This window comes from Pelodiscus sinensis, chromosome 5, assembly GCF_049634645.1.
Source record: "Pelodiscus sinensis isolate JC-2024 chromosome 5, ASM4963464v1, whole genome shotgun sequence".
Taxonomy (NCBI): domain Eukaryota; kingdom Metazoa; phylum Chordata; order Testudines; family Trionychidae; genus Pelodiscus; species Pelodiscus sinensis.
The window spans coordinates 66,101,995-66,120,982 of record NC_134715.1 but is presented as its reverse complement, the minus strand read 5'-3'; the positions used below and the strand labels follow the sequence as shown (position 1 = coordinate 66,120,982).

The 18,988-nt window shown below is 41.3% G+C and overlaps 1 protein-coding gene across 5 annotated transcripts in view; it reads right to left on the bottom strand.

Annotated features, from left to right (window-relative positions):
* The window catches only part of CLCN3 (chloride voltage-gated channel 3), an 83,454-nt gene that overhangs the window by 51,305 nt on the left and 13,161 nt on the right, over positions 1 to 18,988 (bottom strand). For 2 of the 5 annotated variants that reach the window (XM_075931135.1, XM_006111677.4), the window contains exon 2: positions 5,298 to 5,643. The exons of the other annotated variants lie outside the window; for them this stretch is intronic. In XM_075931135.1, coding sequence (XP_075787250.1) covers positions 5,298 to 5,376 — 79 coding nt within the window. In that variant the 5' untranslated portion in view covers positions 5,377 to 5,643. The remainder of the gene's footprint in view (positions 1 to 5,297; positions 5,644 to 18,988) is intronic. 5 annotated transcript variants of the gene reach the window in all.

The window sequence follows — 18,988 nt, the reverse complement described above, 5'->3', positions numbered from 1 at the left end:
GACCAGGGGCATCGGGAGCAAACCTGCCGCTGCTGCGGGTTCGCTCGCGGTGTCCCTGGTCTGCTGGAGACAGTCCCCAACAGACCAGGGACACCGCGAGCGAACCCGCAGCAGCGGCGGGTTCCCGCGCTTCTGAGGCTTTCCCAGAGCAAAGCCTCAGAAGCGCGGGACCCCGCCGCTGCTGCGGGTTCGCTCACGGTGTCCCTGGTCTGCTGGAGACGGTCTCCAGCAGACCAGGGACACCGCGAGCGAACCCGCAGCAGCGGCGGGGTCCCATGCTTCTGAGGCTTTGCTCTGGCAAAGCCTCAGAAGCACGGGGACCCCGCCACGGCTGCGGCTTTGCTCCCGGTGCCCCTGGTCTGCTGGGGACGGTCTCCAGCAAACAAGGGGCACCGGGAGCAAAGCCTCAGAGGCGAGGCACCCTCCCCCCCCCGCTGCCGCTTTGCTCCCTGGGTCCCTGGTCTGCTGGGGGGGGCGCAGCTAGTGTGCCCCCCCCAGCAGACCAGGCTTTTGTTGTGGACCCTGGGGCAGAGCAGCTGGGGCGTTGCCAGTTGGTCCCGCAGCGCCGCTCTGGGCACTACTGGACCAACCCGGCAGCACCCCAACTGCTCTGCCCCAGGCGTCCTGATTCAGCCGCTGCTGGTCAGTTTCAGCAGCGGCTGAATCAGGACTCCTGGGGCAGAGCAGCTGGGGTGCTGCTGGGTTGGTCCAGTAGCGCCGAGGAGCGGTGCTACTGGAGCAACCCAGCAGCACCCCAGCTGCTCTGCCCCAGACGTCCCTAAGTCAGCCGGTGCTGAAACTGACCAGCGCTGACTACAGGAAGCCCGAGGCACAGTTGCTCTGCCCCGGGCTTCCTGGAATCAGCTGCTGATCAGTTTCAGCAGCAGCTGAATTGGGGTTCTTAAGTTGAATCTGTATGTAAGTCAGAACTGGCGTCCAGATTCAGCCACTGTTGAAACTGATCAGTTTCAGCAGCGGCTGAATCTGGACGCCAGTTCCGACTTACATACAGATTCAACTTAAGAACAAACCTACAGTCCCTATCTTGTATGTAACCCGGGGACTGCCTGTATGTAAGAAGAATGTATCCTCAAAGAGCTACAGGCAATAGGGGAATTTGCTCCCTTAATGTGAATATTGACCATGCAATTTAAGTCATGCAAATTATACTTAAGTATCACGGTAGCAGATGCCTCCAATATGCATAATAAGTAACAGTGCTGTCAGTTATTATGCTGTCTCACTGGAAAAAGGTTTCCCTAGATTTAAAAAAACATCATAGGTCAAATTTGAGATATTACGGTGATACAGACATTCTTAATATACAAAACCTTCAAGTAGGTACCATACTCAGTAAATAAGTCACAAGTCAAATGCTTGAGCTCTTAAATAATTTCATTTGAGAATTTCAAACACATTTTAAACATGTTGCTGCTCCTGTGTTATGTGCACACAGAAACTGATCTAATGCTTGTTTAAGTCAATCTGAGATTTTCACTAATTTCAATTATTAGACCCATTATGTACATTGCCTTTCTTTTAAGGGTTGAGAATCTGAGCAAATGGTAGAGAAGAACCGCCCCCCCTTTTCGAAACAACCAGGAAACATCAAATAAGTGAGTGCATCTGCAACAAGCTGACAGACAAAAGAAATCCGGATATTTTAGAAATACTGAAAAAGTCTGTCAAAAATAGTGCAAAAAAAAATGAGCTCAAGAGGAAAAAAGTGATGTAAATAACCAATAAAAATTGTCCAGCTGATAGACTCAATTTCAGCTTATAATGTAGTGCTATGGTACTTTATGTAAAGTACCTTTCATTGTTAATTGCATATGACATTTAAGGTGAAAATTAACAGTAGTCAAAGTACTTAAAGGGACAGTCTTCCCAAGAAATAAACAAAACACACTATAGTCTGAATTTTTAAAAAAACGTATTACTGATGAGAGTAATTCCTAAGATTATCAACACTGAAAGATTAGATAAAAGATTTATTTGTGCACTTGACAGTACTATACATCATCAGCTGGCCTTGATCACTCAGGAGCCATCCAATTTCAGCATTTAAAACCCATTTTCGTGACTATGCACTATTTTTAAACACTTTTTTGGAACTGGCTGGATTTCAAACTGACAGTGTCTCCTTAATTTTAGATCAACAGGGAACATAGGAAATATTGATGAGTCAAGTGTACTGTAAAAAGAGCATAGCATAGAGCCAAATTAAAGCAAGTTCAGACCATATGTTTATTTTAACATTTATATTTACTATAAAGAACATTTGTTCTGAATGAAGAAGGTTGAGCGCTACAATCACTAGTTGGAAGATAAATCACATAATAAATTAATGTGGGGTTTTCTGGCTTGACACAAGTCACATGGTATATTGATGCTGAAATAATCAAAACTAATAGGCCCTTTTACTATGGAAAGAACCAAGGTAAATTATTGGGTCTGATCATGATAATAATGATCTAATATTTAATGTCCCTTTTCATCAGGTAATGACTTTTTTTGAATGACTTGTGCACAAAGAATTATAGTTAAGACAAACACATTATAATTTATCCAGACCTACACTTTACAATAGGAAAGGCAACTAGTAAAGACCTTTGTTGAACTAAGCAAGCCTCACTTGACCCTACTGAATTTAATCATCACTGAATCATTGATGAAGTACAGCCAACTTTGGGGTACGAAAATTAAACTGTTCAAAATTTAACAGCACATATCAACACTACAAAGCAATTTTGCAATGTAGATATTAATTTAATCTCTGTAGCATATGTAGACAACCTCTCTGTTTTGTCACTAAATCATTTTTTAATGTTGTGCGTTGGGGGAGAACTTTTTCCTAACACGTTATTTAAGAGACTTGCTCTCCCTCTCAATAAGTAGTTTCTTTAAATTTGTTAAGGCTTTACAACAACATAAAAAAATGCAGTTTCCCCAAAAACTCAGTTAATATAAAAGTGTTTCCATTTTTACTGTTAGTATTTCATGCCTCATATTTTCTATCAAAATGACAAAAATGCGAAATAGTAGGGAAAAGCAGCATATTTTTGTCAACTCTGTGTGGCATAAACTTTAAATCTGAGGCAAGAATTTTCTATTGACTGTTTTTAGATAATATGAATTAACCAAGTGAAGAATTGCAAGAGAGTTCAGTTGGTAAACTGATATCTCAAGCTAAAGTCACTCCAACAAACTGAAGTATCATCATAAATACTGTTCAAGGTAATTTGATCAAAAGTTATAAAATGACTTGAATTATACTTGGAGCTTTCTGGTTGGCTGCAAGTGATGTCACCATCTTTGTCAATACTCAGTACAGACCCAGATCATTTTCTTTACAGTGTACGCAAATTGTGTTTTGTAAGAACAATGACAACTTACCACCCAGAACATTTTACAAGTTTATTTCCTTCAGTGGGCAGCTTGTGGTCTATATTATCACCCTGTCTAATGATTACCTAGAAAACTATAGTCAATTCTGTTAAACTGCATTATTAAAATGCACAAAGATAAAACATGACCAATAATACTGAGTATCTTGTAGCTTCTCTCTATTTCCTCTTTACAGAATTATTGCAAAATTACATTGCTGATGTCAGGCAACAAAAAAAGCCAAACAATCCGCAGAGGAACAACAAAGTATTGTCAGCAAATCTTCACAATTGATTTCTATAAACCAGCCTGCAAAAATTATCTAGCACAAAGGTGATTTGGTCAGAGAACACTTGAGTTCAAGGAGTTATAGTTAAGATAAGCACATTGTAATTTATCCAGACCCACACTGTACAAGAGGAAAGGCAACTAGTACTAATGTAGCATATTGCATTATTAGCTAAGTAATCAAAAAAGCTGCTCATAATAAGCACTGAAATAAAAGTTGCATATTCTGAATAAGAAAATGAATGGGCTAATTAATTCTCTGTAGAAATAAAAGCTGGAGTGGAAAGATTAAAAAATAACAATTTCCATACAATCCGGAAAAACAATACATTTTATGTAAATCAAGCTATTCTTAGGCTATCAGTTCTCCAATTCCATCACAAAAGCTGGTTTTTCAAAGCTGCAAATGCTGATAGTCTAATTTTAAGTTAATCAACTGCAAGAAGAAACTAAATTGAGAAAGGCCTACAATACTTAATCAGTAGGTTTTGGGGCAGAAAAGTTCAACGTGGCAGAGATAAGGGAGAAAGAACCAAGAGATTTATTTCTTTACTTTGAAGGTATGATTTTTATGATTTTATCATTTTCCACTGTAAACTGGTTGGTTACGTCCTCAATACCACACCAAATCTTTATACGTATTTTGATTTAACACCTGCAATATATCGTAGAAATAACAGGCTGTGCACATGCAAATAAAAAAGGATTTTGCAACAGTTTTGGAAATCACATTACATTCTTTTTGAAATCCTGATTTCCTGTGAGCAAGAGAATCACAGAAATGTAGGACTAGGACGGTCTTCGATAGATCATCTAGTCTATTCCTCTGCATTGAGGAAGGACTAATAATTAACTAGACAATCCCTGACAGGTGTATGTCTACTCTACTCCTAAAAGCCTCCAATGACAGATTCTACAACTTCCCTAAGTAATCTGTTAGTGTGTTAAACTACTTTTACAATTAGGAATTTTTTCCTTGTGTTTAACTTAAATCTCCCTTTTACAATTTAAGCTCATTACTTCTGATCCAGTACTCAGCGTATAAGAGGTACAATTCACCATCAGCCTCTTCATAAAATTCTTTTACCTACTTCAAGTGCAAATATTTTAAATATCAACTGCATAAACCTTTTATTTCTTAAAAAACACTTATGTTGATTTAGTTAATATATTGCATTTTGACAATTTTTTTAATCCCAAACATGCCAGAAAGGAGTTAACTCTGAAATCATGTACAGAAACTTCCAAGCTCAAGGTAATAAGAATTATTTAAGGTATCTGAAAGGATGATGCTTCCTTTATAATTTCTAACAGTTTGATCATAGAAAGCTACACCAAAAAAGTGTTTATTTTCTTGGTGAAAAAGAAGTTAGAAAAAGAAAAAGAAAAAGGAAAAGGCTATCACATACTGAAAATGGAGTCACTAGCTGATGTGATGTGAAGCAGGACTAATCTTCCCACAGAGAAAATAATCAAGGCTGGATTCTTTTGCTACAACACGTTAGACAAGCTAAATGAAGTAAAATGCAGGAATTAAAAGCTCTGTTTTAAATTTGTAAACAACCTACCATGCAGACATGCAAACACACAAGAAACTGAATAGTAACATAAATTAATTATACCTCTTTTATGCAATTCTCTTAGTGGAATGTTGTCTCCTCCCCCATCGTATGGTAAATAAGGATCAGAAGATACATCCATGAGTGTAACAAACAAAAGGAATGTTTGTTAGTTCAGAACAACCGGACCATTTCTTATACAACTGCAGCAGGCTGGGAAGCTGCCATATTTGATCAGGATTTGGACTGTGTGCTGGCTTGTTGCAGCAACTGGGTTCTTCCACAGTCGATGATGTCATCAAAGGGAAATTATTGCAGCCTGGTTGCTAGTGGCTACAATCTAGCAGTGCTTAAAGACGGAACAGCAGACTTAATCAACACAGCCTGCAATGCCTGAAGGTGACTAAGCCTGAAGTAAAACAGAATGAACTGGTTTTAAAGAATAATAAAATGCACTGGGCCACACAACTTAACACTGCAAGATACATGGCAACGCTACAGAAAAGGCAGCCATTTTTGCCCTTGTGCTTACTTTCTACAGTACAATCCAAATATCCCCTAATTGCACAGAAGAAATTCCTACAGTTCATTTAAGATAAAAAAAAAAAGATATACACAGTGACAGAGAAACCCAACTTTACTCTCTCAAATGTCTTTTGAATACTAGGATTTAAATATAAACACCAAAGTGAATTCTAATAATGGCATAAAAGTCCAAATGACAGCTCAAAGTCATTTCTAGATTCTAAGACTCAAAAAAAATGGGAGCTTTTCTCACAAAGACAAGTTTACACCTCAAAGCATAAAATATAGGACAAAGCAGACACTGTCCTGCAGTTTTTATACTTGTTTCATCCACATTTCTACTTACATCGCAGTGAAAATGTTTAAACAACCAGAGAGGCTCTGGACAGGAGACTGGGGGCGGGGGCATGTAGGGAGAAGGTAGCTCCCCTCCAAGATTCATACCAGAGCTGCTTGCTTTTTTCCTTTCCTATCAATGTCAGGGAGCGAGAGCAAAGTGCACAGTTCATCTGCTCCCCCATGCTTCCCAGCCAGAGTGAAGAATGCAGCAAATGGCACTTTCCCCTCACATCCTGACAAAGGGGAACAGCCAGCAATGTCCCCAAAAAAATCTGAAGAGGGCAAACTTCAGCTCCCCCAGCCTCCCTGAAGGGAGCCTGGTGACTGTCTCTTTTCTGTTTGGTTTTATGAGAAGCAATCCCATTCCAGGCACATCCGATTTTCCTGGCTCAATCAAACCCTTAGCTTGTTTAAGTAATGATAAGAAGAAGCTGTACACGGGATTTGGTGGTTGTAGCTCTTATAGTTTAGGAGGAGTTCTTGAACAGACAGACAGAAAGACAAACTCAAATATATAGTAATTATTATTTTTATTATTTTGTGGAATCCAAATGTAGTTCTTTAGTTTAGTTCCTTTACAAAGAATAGTGCAGCTTGGTAGAAATTAAAGAAACAGTTCTGTCACAAGACCTAAGATCATCTTTTCAATCTTAATCCACATTTGCCCCTTACAGTTTTATACAAAAAAAAGTGGTTTTATTTTAACAGGTAATGACTTACATTAAACTTAAGCTAAAGTCATATGAGGAACTCTGGAAATTAAGAGTGTTTATATGAGCCAGATCTAAATGACAACATTTTGTCAAAATAGCTATGGTGATCAAAGGTGTAAAAGATCCATACCCTTACTTAACACAGTTAAGTCAATAAAACCCTAGACAGCTCTTTCTAGTTGTCTGTTCATAGTTACACTCCTTTCTTTGAATAGTCTTAGGAACCAGTATGTTCATTTTTCCTCTCAATTACAAGTGATTTGTACACTCCCATTGTTCATAATTGCTCTGTACTTTCCCTTCTCTGCCCTCCAACACAATGTAAGTATTTTTAAAAGTCCAAGATTTAATGCTTGCCAACCTGAGCTAAATATTGACAGACACATTACTTTTTTCTTTTCCCATAAGAGTATATGTGCACAGGAAGAAGTGCACCATAAGATGTAATGGGAATGTGTAGGACCTATGGACCTTGAAAGTTGTTTCGTGGGAGCAGTGGAGATAAATCTGCAGATTCTTCATCTGTTATTGCTGGATCTGGTGTCAATTGGATTTGGTGGGTGCTGCTCTGTGGGTAGCTTGCTTCTGATGGGCAGGTTGGTGAAGGTGGGGGAGAGCAGCTGTGCAAAGGTCAGAAGAGGAGATACATGAAAGATTTCTTTCAGAATGTGGTCCTCAACAATTATCTAAGGCTACAATTTAGACATGGGTATTTTTATTAAAAATCGTGAACAGGTCACTGTAATAAAAAAATTCATGGTGCATGATCTGTCCATGACTTGTAGCAGAGTGGTGCAGCAGGGAAAGCAGGATGGGAAGACAGCATTTACGTAATTTTGGGGTAAATTCAGAATTAAGCTTCTGTATTGTTAATTACCTCTTTATTTCAGAAATTTTGAAGTCAGTATGTAATATTAAGAATTGCAGGCGTTAAAAGAATCAATTTTAAGATTTCCTGCATTTCATGGGATAAAGTAAGGCCTTCTTTTTACGATAGTAATTTGTACAGCTATAAATCTGCTACTTTGAAGAAAAATGACTAAGAAACAACTCACGAGGGGCTAGCCAGTTCAAAGGGTGACTTGTTTCCAAAGGAATTTCATTCTTATTACCAGTAAAACCTCAGTCATGTAAATCTGAATAACTTTACAAATTGGAGTAGTTCCATTGCTTTCATGGAGTTTGTTCAATTCTAATGTATCTCAGAGCATGCCTACAGTATAGTGGTAAAAAAGCAGCAATGATGCTGTATTGTAGACATTTGCTACTATGATGGAAAGACTACCTTTCCCTTCGCTAGAGGTAGGTAATTAGGTTGGTGGGAAAATTCTAGCTGATCTACCATTGAGGTTAGGGAGACCTAAGTACATCTCACAGGATGTGAAATTCTTCACAGCCCTGAGAAATATAGCTAGGTTACCGAAGATTCCAAATTCCATGTTTTGGAACTGTCACAATATACATTGGGGTAGCCAACCCGTGGCTCTCAAGCCGCATGCGGCTCTTTGATCAAAGAAATGCGGCTCTTAGGGTTACGGCTCATTTGGAGCTGCACGCCCGGACTGCTCATGGCCACTCTGCACATGTGCCCCAGCACATGGAGGGAGAAGCGCATGGCTGTGGCAGGAGCTCTGGTGAGACCCAGGCACTGGGTTGGGGGAGGAAGGTACCTGGCTCTGCGGCAGTGGTATAGTGAAGGGGAGAAGGGAGGAGCAGTTGCCCCAGGTGCCACTCTAGAGGGGTGTCAGGATGGGATGGGAATGTACAACCCCACATAGTGAGTCCAGCGCTGGCGGGCCTCTTGCTCCCTGCAGACCAGTCACCTGGTTGGCCACTCTGATATACATCATTTAGTCTTATGCATAGGTTACATATGAAGAATTATTTCTAAAGCCTCAACAATCATTTTCCTTTCTGTTCTTCAAAAATGAAAAGTTTCTCCTTCTTGTTATACAGAGAATGCCACAAAGAACAGCAGTTTTTCAACATGACTGCTGGCTCAATTGTTCTCACTGGGACTGAAGCCACATCTGTCCCCATCTGATGGGCATTCCAAAAACTGAGACTAGACACAAGCATATTCACTTCCAGAGAGTTATAGGAAGCAACCAGCAGCTTGGCTTCACACTCATTGACAGCAATGAAAGATCACTTCCATGTTGAAATAATTCAATCTTTGGGAATTTCTCTGAAGATTTAATACACTAGTACTCTATAATCAAAAGCACCCTATATATTCACACCCTACATACTACTGCAATAATCTTATAAAAATGCCATTTGAGGTATCATTTGAAAACTAACAACTGGTCATTAATATGATAAAGTGTGCGTAGCAACATTAGATGAAAATAAATAACCATAAAATGAAATTAGATTTGAAATGTATACAAATCTGGAAAAACTAGTTTCTCAAAGACCAAGATAAGATGACACCTCTAGCCAGCTGTCATCAAAGCTAAAGGACAATCACCTACCCAGGTGCCATTCTTTGGCAAGGAAGAGGAGCAGAAACAAACAGATCTGCGTGTTAGCAAACAGGATGAGACCTCTTTCATCACCAGACTGTCTCCAATCCCACAGAAAAAATGAATTTTATATAGCGGCAGGCAAACCTCAGCACAATGCATTTTTAAAGGGTAAGTAAAGGATGAAAGGCAAAGGCAAGTACACTCCAATTTCTCTCTCCATAGCCACCTTTCTCTTTTGCACCCATGAAAACAAAAGAAACAGCACGTAGGGACAGATCTGGGCCTGAGAATTTGGTCAGTGTTACCGGGAAGATGATCCACATTTAGTTTAAGTTTTAGTACTAGGAAGTTTTTTATTTTTATTCCTCTTATCAAACCAATCTGACAGCATTCTTCAATAAGATAACAAGTCTTGTGGATAAGGGAGAAGCAGAGAATGTGGTATACCTAGACTTTAGTAAAGCATCTGAAATGATCTCGCATGACCATATCAACAAACTAGGGAAATACAACCTAGATTATACTACTATAAGGTGAGTGCATAAGTGGCTAGATAAACATTCTCAGAGAGTAGTTATTAATGGTTCACAGTCATGCTGGAAAGGCATAACAGGTGGGGTTCCACAGAGGTTTGTTTTGGGACTGGTTCTGTTCAATATCTTCAACAATTTAGATGATGATATAGAGAGTACACTCATTAAGTTTGTACACTGTAGGGTAAAAATTTCTGAGACAGGCTATGACATTCTGTTAAGAATCCCTATTCTAAATGTCAAGTCTGGAACAGGCACACAAAACATCTATGTCTATGTCAGATACAGTACATGAAGGTTTACTCACCCCACCCAGCTTAGCCCATTGGAGAAAGGTCACCATAGAGCTAACGATCCAGACAGTGGGTGAGAGACAGGACATAACACATTCAATGGTGCTAGGAACAAATGCTTACTGTCTCTGATTTAATCTCTAGGTGTAACACCAACAGATCACATCCATGCAAAGATACCTTCCTGAAACTAACAGACACATCGCCACTTAACACATAACTGACAACTGATGTCTGCTTTGTTTAAGCAGTTTAACTAGATAGAAGGTATCCTGTAAGCTATGGGAGGAAAACACTATGTAATCTTTAGATTATTGCTCTCATTTTGCCTCACGGTTAGCACCTATCCAGGGGGTCCTGGATCTTCCCCCTTCCCATCACTTCATCCGCCCACTAGCATCCTATATAATCAGTTGTAACCTATTGTCTGGCAGTCACCAAGCCTAATAAGTGAAGTGACACTCCACCAGTGTTCCGTGTTAATAAACCCTTCTGCTTGCTTTATACAGGTTGTGTCTATATTGGCACCCTTTTCCGGAAAAGGGATGCTAATGAGACACTTCGGAATTGCAAATGCCACGGGGGATTTAAATATCCCCCGCGGCATTTGCATGAACATGGCTGCCGCTCTTTTCCGGCTCGAGGCTTTGCCGGAGAAAAGCGCCAGTCTAAATGGGATCTTTTGGAAAATAAAGCCTTTTCCAGAAGATCCCTTATTCCTCTTAAAATCAGGAATAAGGGATCTTCCGGAAAAGGTTTTATTTTCTAAAAGATCCCGTCTAGACTGGCGCATTTCTCCGGCAGAGCCCCGAGCCGGAAAAGAGCGGCAGCCATGTTCATGCAAATGCCACGGGGGATATTTAAATCCCCCGTGGCATTTGCAATTCCGAAGTGTCTCATTAGCATCCCTTTTCCGGAAAAGGGTGCCAATATAGACACAGCCACACAGTGTCCAGACTCTGTTCCAACATAGATGTTACCAAGCTAGGAGGGATTGCAAGTGCTTTGGAGGAGAGGGTCATAATTCAAAATGATCTGGACAAACTAGAGAAATGGTCTGAGGTAAATAAGATGTTTAATAAGGACAAGCGCAAAGTACTACACTTAGGAAGGACAATCCGTTTCACACATACAGAATGGGAAGCAACTGTCTAGGAAGGAGTACTGCAGAAAGGCATCTAGGGATAATAGTGAACCACAAGCTAAACATGAGTCAACCATGTCACATTGTTGCCAAAAAAGCAAACATGATTGTGGGATGCATTAACAGGAGTGTTGTGAGCAAGACGTGAGATGTAATTCTTCCACTTTATTCTGTGCTGATTAGGCCTCCATTGGAGTAGTGTGTCCAGTTCCAAGCACTACATTTCACGAAAGATGTGAAGAAACTGGAGAAGGTCTAGAAAACATGAGCTATGAGGGAAGAATGAAAGAACTGGTCTTGTTTAGTTTAGAAAAGAGAAGACAGAGAGGACATTACACACAGACATTAAGGGCACGACCTGCATGTTAGGGCTGACTGTGAGTGACCTAAGTTGGAAGTCACAACAGCAAAAGCACAGTGAGGAACCCAACGTTGCAATGTGGGAGTGACAATCGCTAGTCTGGACAGCGCCACAGAATATTATAAACTGTCTCTTTCAGCTATACAAATTATAAGAAATGACACAATTCTATATTTTTCTTTTCAAAACTGACCTGTTGTGCCAGAACTACTCAACTATGAGGGCAAGAAGGAGAGGAAAACTAAGTTCTGTGTAAGGGAATGTAGACGGTGCAGGAGTGAGGGGAAACCTGGATTTAAAAGGGAATATGGAAAACAAGAGGAAGTGGGAATTTAGAATATGTAGGAGAATACATAAAGATGCAAGAGATGGGAGAAACTAGGAGAACAGGAAGTACGGAGAAACAAGAGAGGAGGACAAGGAGGCTGCAATTATTTTACACTTAGGCATAGGATAATCAAGAAAACCAGAGTTAGATTTAAATATATTTAAGTTATGGAAATACAGAGTTAAATAACCCGAAGGACCTCCCTCTTGTGTAATAATACCACAGGAGCTGGGGGGAACCTAAGGCGTCTTTATAAGTCAGTTTAATCTCAAGAACAGAATTGCATTTTCTTTTCCCAGTGAAACTTTATTTAAATTTTCCTGAAGGTATAAATGATTAAAAACCATTGTTGGGCCCAGAAAAACAAGGCCTGGTCAACCTTATGCTAAGGAAAGTTAACAAAGGCTAATTTCATAGGCCTCTGAGTATTCTTGACCAGAACCAGAAATGTGGTTCAAATAGAGGCGCACCCTCCATGCTGGCTTAGGTTATAGAAGTAAGATAAGTGATAAATTACATATTTGTACCTACTTTGGCTTGCTTTGAGAACTGGTCAGTAACTCCCTGTTTTTGTTCCCCTTCGCTAATCTTACCTTTCTATTTTTACCCTTTGTTTGTGCCCGACTCCTTTGTCTCCTCGTTCCTGGTACCTGCCTTTTGTGATTGATAAGGAAGTTGCTGATGCATTATGAAGCGCTTCAGGCCACAATCAATGGTTGGCCAAGATATGCATAGATATTAAAAATTTTAGAAAGGGGGGTAAGTGGCTTGGATGAAGAGCTTATGACGCGACGGAACTGTCTTTATAAGCCTACCTGTTACTAAAATCGGGGCTGGTTCTCTTTGGAGACGGGCTCCTCTCTATTGTTGTGTGCACACTTCAATAAAGAGCTTGTGATTGGACTTTGCTGGTGTTGACCGTCTCTTTGCGGTCAGACAACGAACCGAGCCATCTGGGCTAGAGTCCCTGACACCATCATTTCCTTTTCTGGTTTGCATGGTTCAGGAATGTTTTGGCACATGTCTAAACAACAGCTTAACCCTGAATGCACACTTCCAGGCAGGCCAACCCCCAGAACCAATGCAGCAGCACCACCCATTTCTGTGAACATCTGGGAGATACTGATATAGCCCCCCACTCCTACGTCTCCAATGCTCAGTTCCCCACCTCTTTACCACCCCATGATCACTATCAGTCTTCATCCCACCCATGCTCCTCATCTCAATGTACTCCCTATCTACAGCTCCAGCTCCTGACTCCTCAGCATTCCAATCTAGCCCTCCACACTGGGCCCAGAAAAGGAATCACTGAGAGCACAAGGAAGACAGATTCCTGGCTCTCCATTCCAGTGGCTGGACCTAGGATAGCCTGGAGCTGACAGGAGCTGCAGTTGAAGAGAATGATGTTTAGGGCATGGTCAGGGGAGACAATCTTCAGAAACTTTTAAGTGGTTAACTAACAAGTCTCTACTGAGTATGCTCCAACTGTGATTTTTCTAATTTAGTCACATTTTGGAGGGCTTTCATAGGGAGGGCGAAGACGCATCCCTGACACAAAGGCTGCCCTTGTCAAAGTTCAAGTTCCTGCTCCAAAGCCAAAGTGTTAGAGCTTTTCAAAGAGAACATAGCCCAATTTTTTAACCTGAGCAAAACAAAACTATGTATTTTTCTGTAACCTCCTTGTCAGAAAGAGATGAACCATTCTGACTGAAATAAAGAAATTTATTTAAAAAGCAAGCCTGAACCAGACACCTTGCATGAAAATTTTCAGGAAAAATTGTTAAAAGTTTGGCAAAGTTATAAGCAACTGCAATGGGGTCTTATAGTGAAAAACATTAAGCAAGCTAAATAATGGGTGATTCCTACCCTTGCTGCAACAAACACAGTAGCACTAAAACCACAACTGAAAATAGCAAATTTGTGTTTGACATTAAAGTATTTCAACGCCATCAAATTTGTGTTCTAATATTTATTATACAAACTACAAAAGCTGACATGAATTTGTGGCAAGTCATCTGGAGTATAGTGAATTGTTTGTTCCTTTCTACTTGTTGATTTAGTCCCCAACCAATCACACTCTCATTATGCACAATCACTGTGTTATAACCAAGAACATTGTTTTAGGCTCAGCTTGACCAGGGTGTCTTGCCCCAGGAGCCACCCAATAGGCAGCTTCCCATCTACCCCAAGAGTTCCTACTTGTTTACAGAAGCCTGAATATAGCAACAGTGTGAAGACTCCTAGTAACTGTTTCTCTTGCTCCCGCTGATCAATTGGGGAAAAAAAGTCAGATCCTAACTTAACAAGGGAGTATGTCAGAACAGTACGTGAAACTCCAACATACAGTTAATATTTAACCCCAAAAAGGCAGCTATATCTTTCCTGTATTTCCTCGGGCTATGGGGAAAAGGCCTATCAGAACCCTGAATGCAGTGAGAAAGGAAGAGAAAACCAAGGGGGAAGCAAAGTGGAACAGAGAAGGGAGAAGTAAAGCCAAGGAAAGGAGGATCATGTGGCTTCTGGCAGCCTACTTTTACAGCTTGGCCCACACCAACTCCTGGCTGCATCCCTGCTTGCTATTAAATAATCAATTTTCTCTTCATTCCTGCTCTCAGGAGTTGTCCATCAAGTTTTTTCACAGCCTGGAAGAAAGAAAATCCCTGAGATTAGCTGGATGTCCAGACATACAGGGTAAATTTATAATTTTCAATTAATACAATTAAGTGAGATTATCTTTTATACTATTAAAATCACCTATTTTCTCCATTTTAATTATGCAGATAGCATGTTTCTTCCAGTTGAAACATTAAGAAAAATTAGATGTGCTGTTAATACTCCTGTCTCTATATGCAATTGTACTGAATCTGGGAGTCGCACTGAGACATTTGTAGTATGCCTACAGTGCAATAAAAAAAAAAATCCATTGTTGGCCATGTCAGCTCAACTGTACTTATAGGACTTGGGCTGAGGGGATATAAAATTATAATGCAGATACCTTAAGATCAGGCTCTGGGACTTCCTCCCCGCTCCCCACTGTGAGGTCCCTCCCTGAGCCCAGACATCAACCTTGCAATTTTATAGCACTGCATCCAGACTCGAGACAACTCACAGGAGCCAGCTGTGGGTATTTTATTGCAGTGTAAACACACCCACTTCCGGTCATCTGAAGAAGTGGGCTGTACCCACAAAAGCTCATGATACCATCTACATGTTTTGTCAGTCTTTTAAGTGTTATTAGACTTTGTTGTTTTTTTAAGTTTCTCCTGTTAGACTAACTCAGCTACCCCTCTGAAACTTTAGTACCTTTTTTGTTGGAACCTCCTATTCCCTGGACTTTACACCTTTCACTTACTTTTTCCTTCACTAACTCTATCCAAAATTCTGCTACCAATATCATCTTCCACTTTTGCTGTTTCAATTATATCCTAATCCTTCACCTGGCTTCTATACACTTTTCGCATCAAGTTCAAGCTCCTAGTCCTCACTTCAAAAACTAAAACATAAATCTTCTTTTCTCCTATACACATCTTACCTTTGTCTTCCACTACTTTTTACCATTTCTGCCTAAGTGTCAAAGGATCCAAATTGTCTACTTTGCCTATGTCTAACTTTGTGCATTCTTTTAGTGATACTTCTTGCATCTAAAAAAAGCTTTACTAATAAATGCATTAGTTCACCAGATGTCTTCAGTCTGCTTCTGGGCATCAAGGTTTAGATTTCTGGTCAGATAACTTTTGGAAGGAATGGGCATAAATCACTATCCATTTTGTTTTATATTGCATTTTACTTGCTTTTGACTTTAAAATATAAGCTTTTTCTTATTGTCTTCCTAGTACAGTAGACTTCTGATAATCTGGCACCTTTGGGACCTAGGTGGTGCCGGATTATCAGATATGCCAGAGTATCAGGAGGTACTCCGGTGGGGGGCTGTGACGGGTCTGTTAGGACCCACACTGCATCCTGGGGGTGGTCAGGAATGACGCAGCAAGGGGCGAACCCTCTTCCACCATTTTGCAGGAAGGCGGGGGAAGCCCCGCGCTGCAATTGTCCGGCTGACCGGAGCACTTCCGGGCTCCGGTTGGTGCCGGACTATCTGGAGTGCCAGACCACTGGATGCCAGACAACTGGAGTTTTACTGTACTTGCATTAGCAAAGCTTTAGGATTACAAGATGGTTTCCACACCTTTGTCTGTGTACTTCAATGCGGATAGCTCTGGGAGCCAGCTAAGCATGTGTCAAAGGCTGTGTGTTTGTAGATTATTCATAGTGCACTAGTAATCTGGCACCTTTGGGACCTAGGTGGTGCCGGATTATCAGATATGCCAGAGTATCAGGAGGTACTCCGGTGGGGGGCTCTGGGAGCCAGCTAAGCATGTGTCAAAGGCTATGTGTTTGTAGATTATTCATAGTGCACTAGTAACTATTCTGAAGCATATTTTGTTTTAAAAAGTCTTAGCAATGCAAGACCCCAAATATAGTAAGTTAATGTGCATTCAATGAGAAGTTGGGGAAAGAGTGGCCTTTTGTGATTGCAAATTATGGGATATACAGGTTAGTGATGTATGATTAGTAAAGTTGTGCTGGAAAATTAATACTCAGAGATTTCACTATATCATTCTGTACTGCTACCTTGGAAGGAAGTCATGCTTTCTCACTGACTGTGAGTATTTAACTCAATAGTAAAACAGCTTTTGGAATGCTGTCACATTATTTATGGATTGGTAGGGGGCATCAAAATAAGCACTCTAATCTAAATGTCTTATCAGGCAGCTTAAATCCTTCTTTGTATGATTGTAACACAGACAACATGGTGGCCAAGTTAGAAAACTGGGTCAGTTCCCTATGCACTGTCTTCAATAAGTTTGCAGGTTCCACTGGTGGAACAAGATTTACACAACCCAAATCTTTATTGGTATCTGACATGTGGCATTCAAAACATACACGTGTAAACACAGCTGCAGTGGCCTAGAAATCTTATTGAGATAGCCAACTCAAGAACACCCAAAACCATATTTTATAATTGGCTAAGGGAAGGTACCTGGTTCTCATGGTGGCCAGCACACAAATTATATTCATTAAAGTCAAATGTGGATACATATCAGATTGACTCGAACAGCTAGGAAGCCAAGTGGCAGTAGATCTGTCATGTAACCTTTAACTCATTGTTTCTTAAACTTTTTAAGACTGAGGAACACCAATTTTTTTTTTTTTTAAGAAGAACAATATACAGGCAGTCCCCGACTTACGCGGATCCGACTTATGTCGGATCCGCAGTTACGAACGGGGCTTTTCTCGCCCCGGAGGACACGGACTTAACTGTCAGTCTGCCCCTCCCACACTCTGTCCACCAGTGCTCACCCCAGTGGGGTTAGGGAAACCTGGGGCCATGCACTACTTACTCTCTCTCCTCTACTCCCCCTGCACTCTAGCCGGGACAGGCTGGGGCAGTGTGCTATCTGCTCTCCTTTTCCTGTGCTCAGGCCAGGCTTGGGGAATGCTGGAGCTAAGCTCTGCCAGCTCTCCCTCCCCTGTGCGCATGTGCTGCCCTCTCTCCCTCTCCCATGCTGTGTGTAGAGCTGGGGAATGTTGGAGCCACACACACACCACGCCCCTGCCCTGCTCTTAAGTTGTGGGGGTGGGGTGGGAGAGGAAGGCTGTGGACACTGATTGCATGCTGGAGAATGTGTGGCCTTCTCCCACAGTTGGTGTGCTTGCCTCCCCCAGGGCTGTAGGTGACAGGGGAGAGGCTTTGGGCAGAAAAGGCAGGACAGGGTAGTGGGCATACTGCCCCCAGCCCTAGTTTCATCTGCTGCCTATGGTCCCTGCATTGGTTTGACCTTGCATATTTGTGTTCAACAACATTTGCTTGTTCTCAACATTAGTGTGAGACTCAGTCATCAAAAGCACAAGAAAATTGAGCCGCTGATGGTCCTGGAAAGTGCAGAACATGTGACATAAATCCTGTCAGCAGAGTAACATGCCACTGAAAGGAAATGAAGTCTCGGAATCAATTAAGAATTACCTGTACAACAAGAAACACATGTCAGTTTCCATTATCCAAACTTCAAAATTCCTATTAGACAAAACAAAATTGTTCTGTGACATGTTACACTAAAATTTCCCTCAGTTCTCTGCAAATCTGATTATATGAAACTATTCCATTGTTCTTCTGCCCCACCTGATTATATGTAGGTAAACTGCTGAACTGTACATCGTTTCACAATTCTCTTGCAAAACACATCTACTAGCCATATCCATGTCAACCACTTCCTGTTCAACCAGTTATCTTCCCACTTATCTTAAGAGTTTTGTTCAATCACATACTTCCAGAGAAATAGCTTTTGTATAATAAAAGGTCTTCATTCGTTGCAAAGGGTCTATGTTCGGTTGTACAAGTGGTGCCAGTAATTAATCTAAGTAAAACTGAACAGGTTAGACCTCCCTTATCTGGTACCCTTGGGACCTGACTGGTCCTGAGAGCATTTGCCAGATATGGAGAGGTCACCTGCCACCAGCCTCCCAGGATACTCCTCCTCCCTGCAGTTGGCTCCGCTATGGCCCCACTCCAGCCTACAGGCCTTAGACTTTGGCTTCTGCCCACTGGGGCTCCCCAAGGCTGGAGCTCCTCAGCTGCCATGGCTCCGCTTCTCCGCCTGATTGGGAATCTCTGAAGATGGGGCTTGATGGCCACGCTTCTGCTGCACTCACCTCTGTGCTCTCATCAACAGAAATAGGTCCAATAAAATATAGGATCTCATCCACCTTTCCTCTACAGTATCCTGGGACCCACATGGCTACATACAATGCTGCATATGGAATATGTATTGTGACGGGTCAGTTGAGGTTACAATAAAGTAGTGGAGGGGAGGTGTAAGTGCTTCATGCTGAGGAGGTCTCTGTTGCTAGAGTAGAAGGGAGGGGCTGATTAGAACGAGCAGAGGCTATCAGCGGCAGTTGAACACCTTGGGCTAATTGACCAGGCCCTGACCCACAGCTAACAGCTCTTTATTTCCTTCTTTATTTTCTAATGTTTTCCTGGCTGAGTTT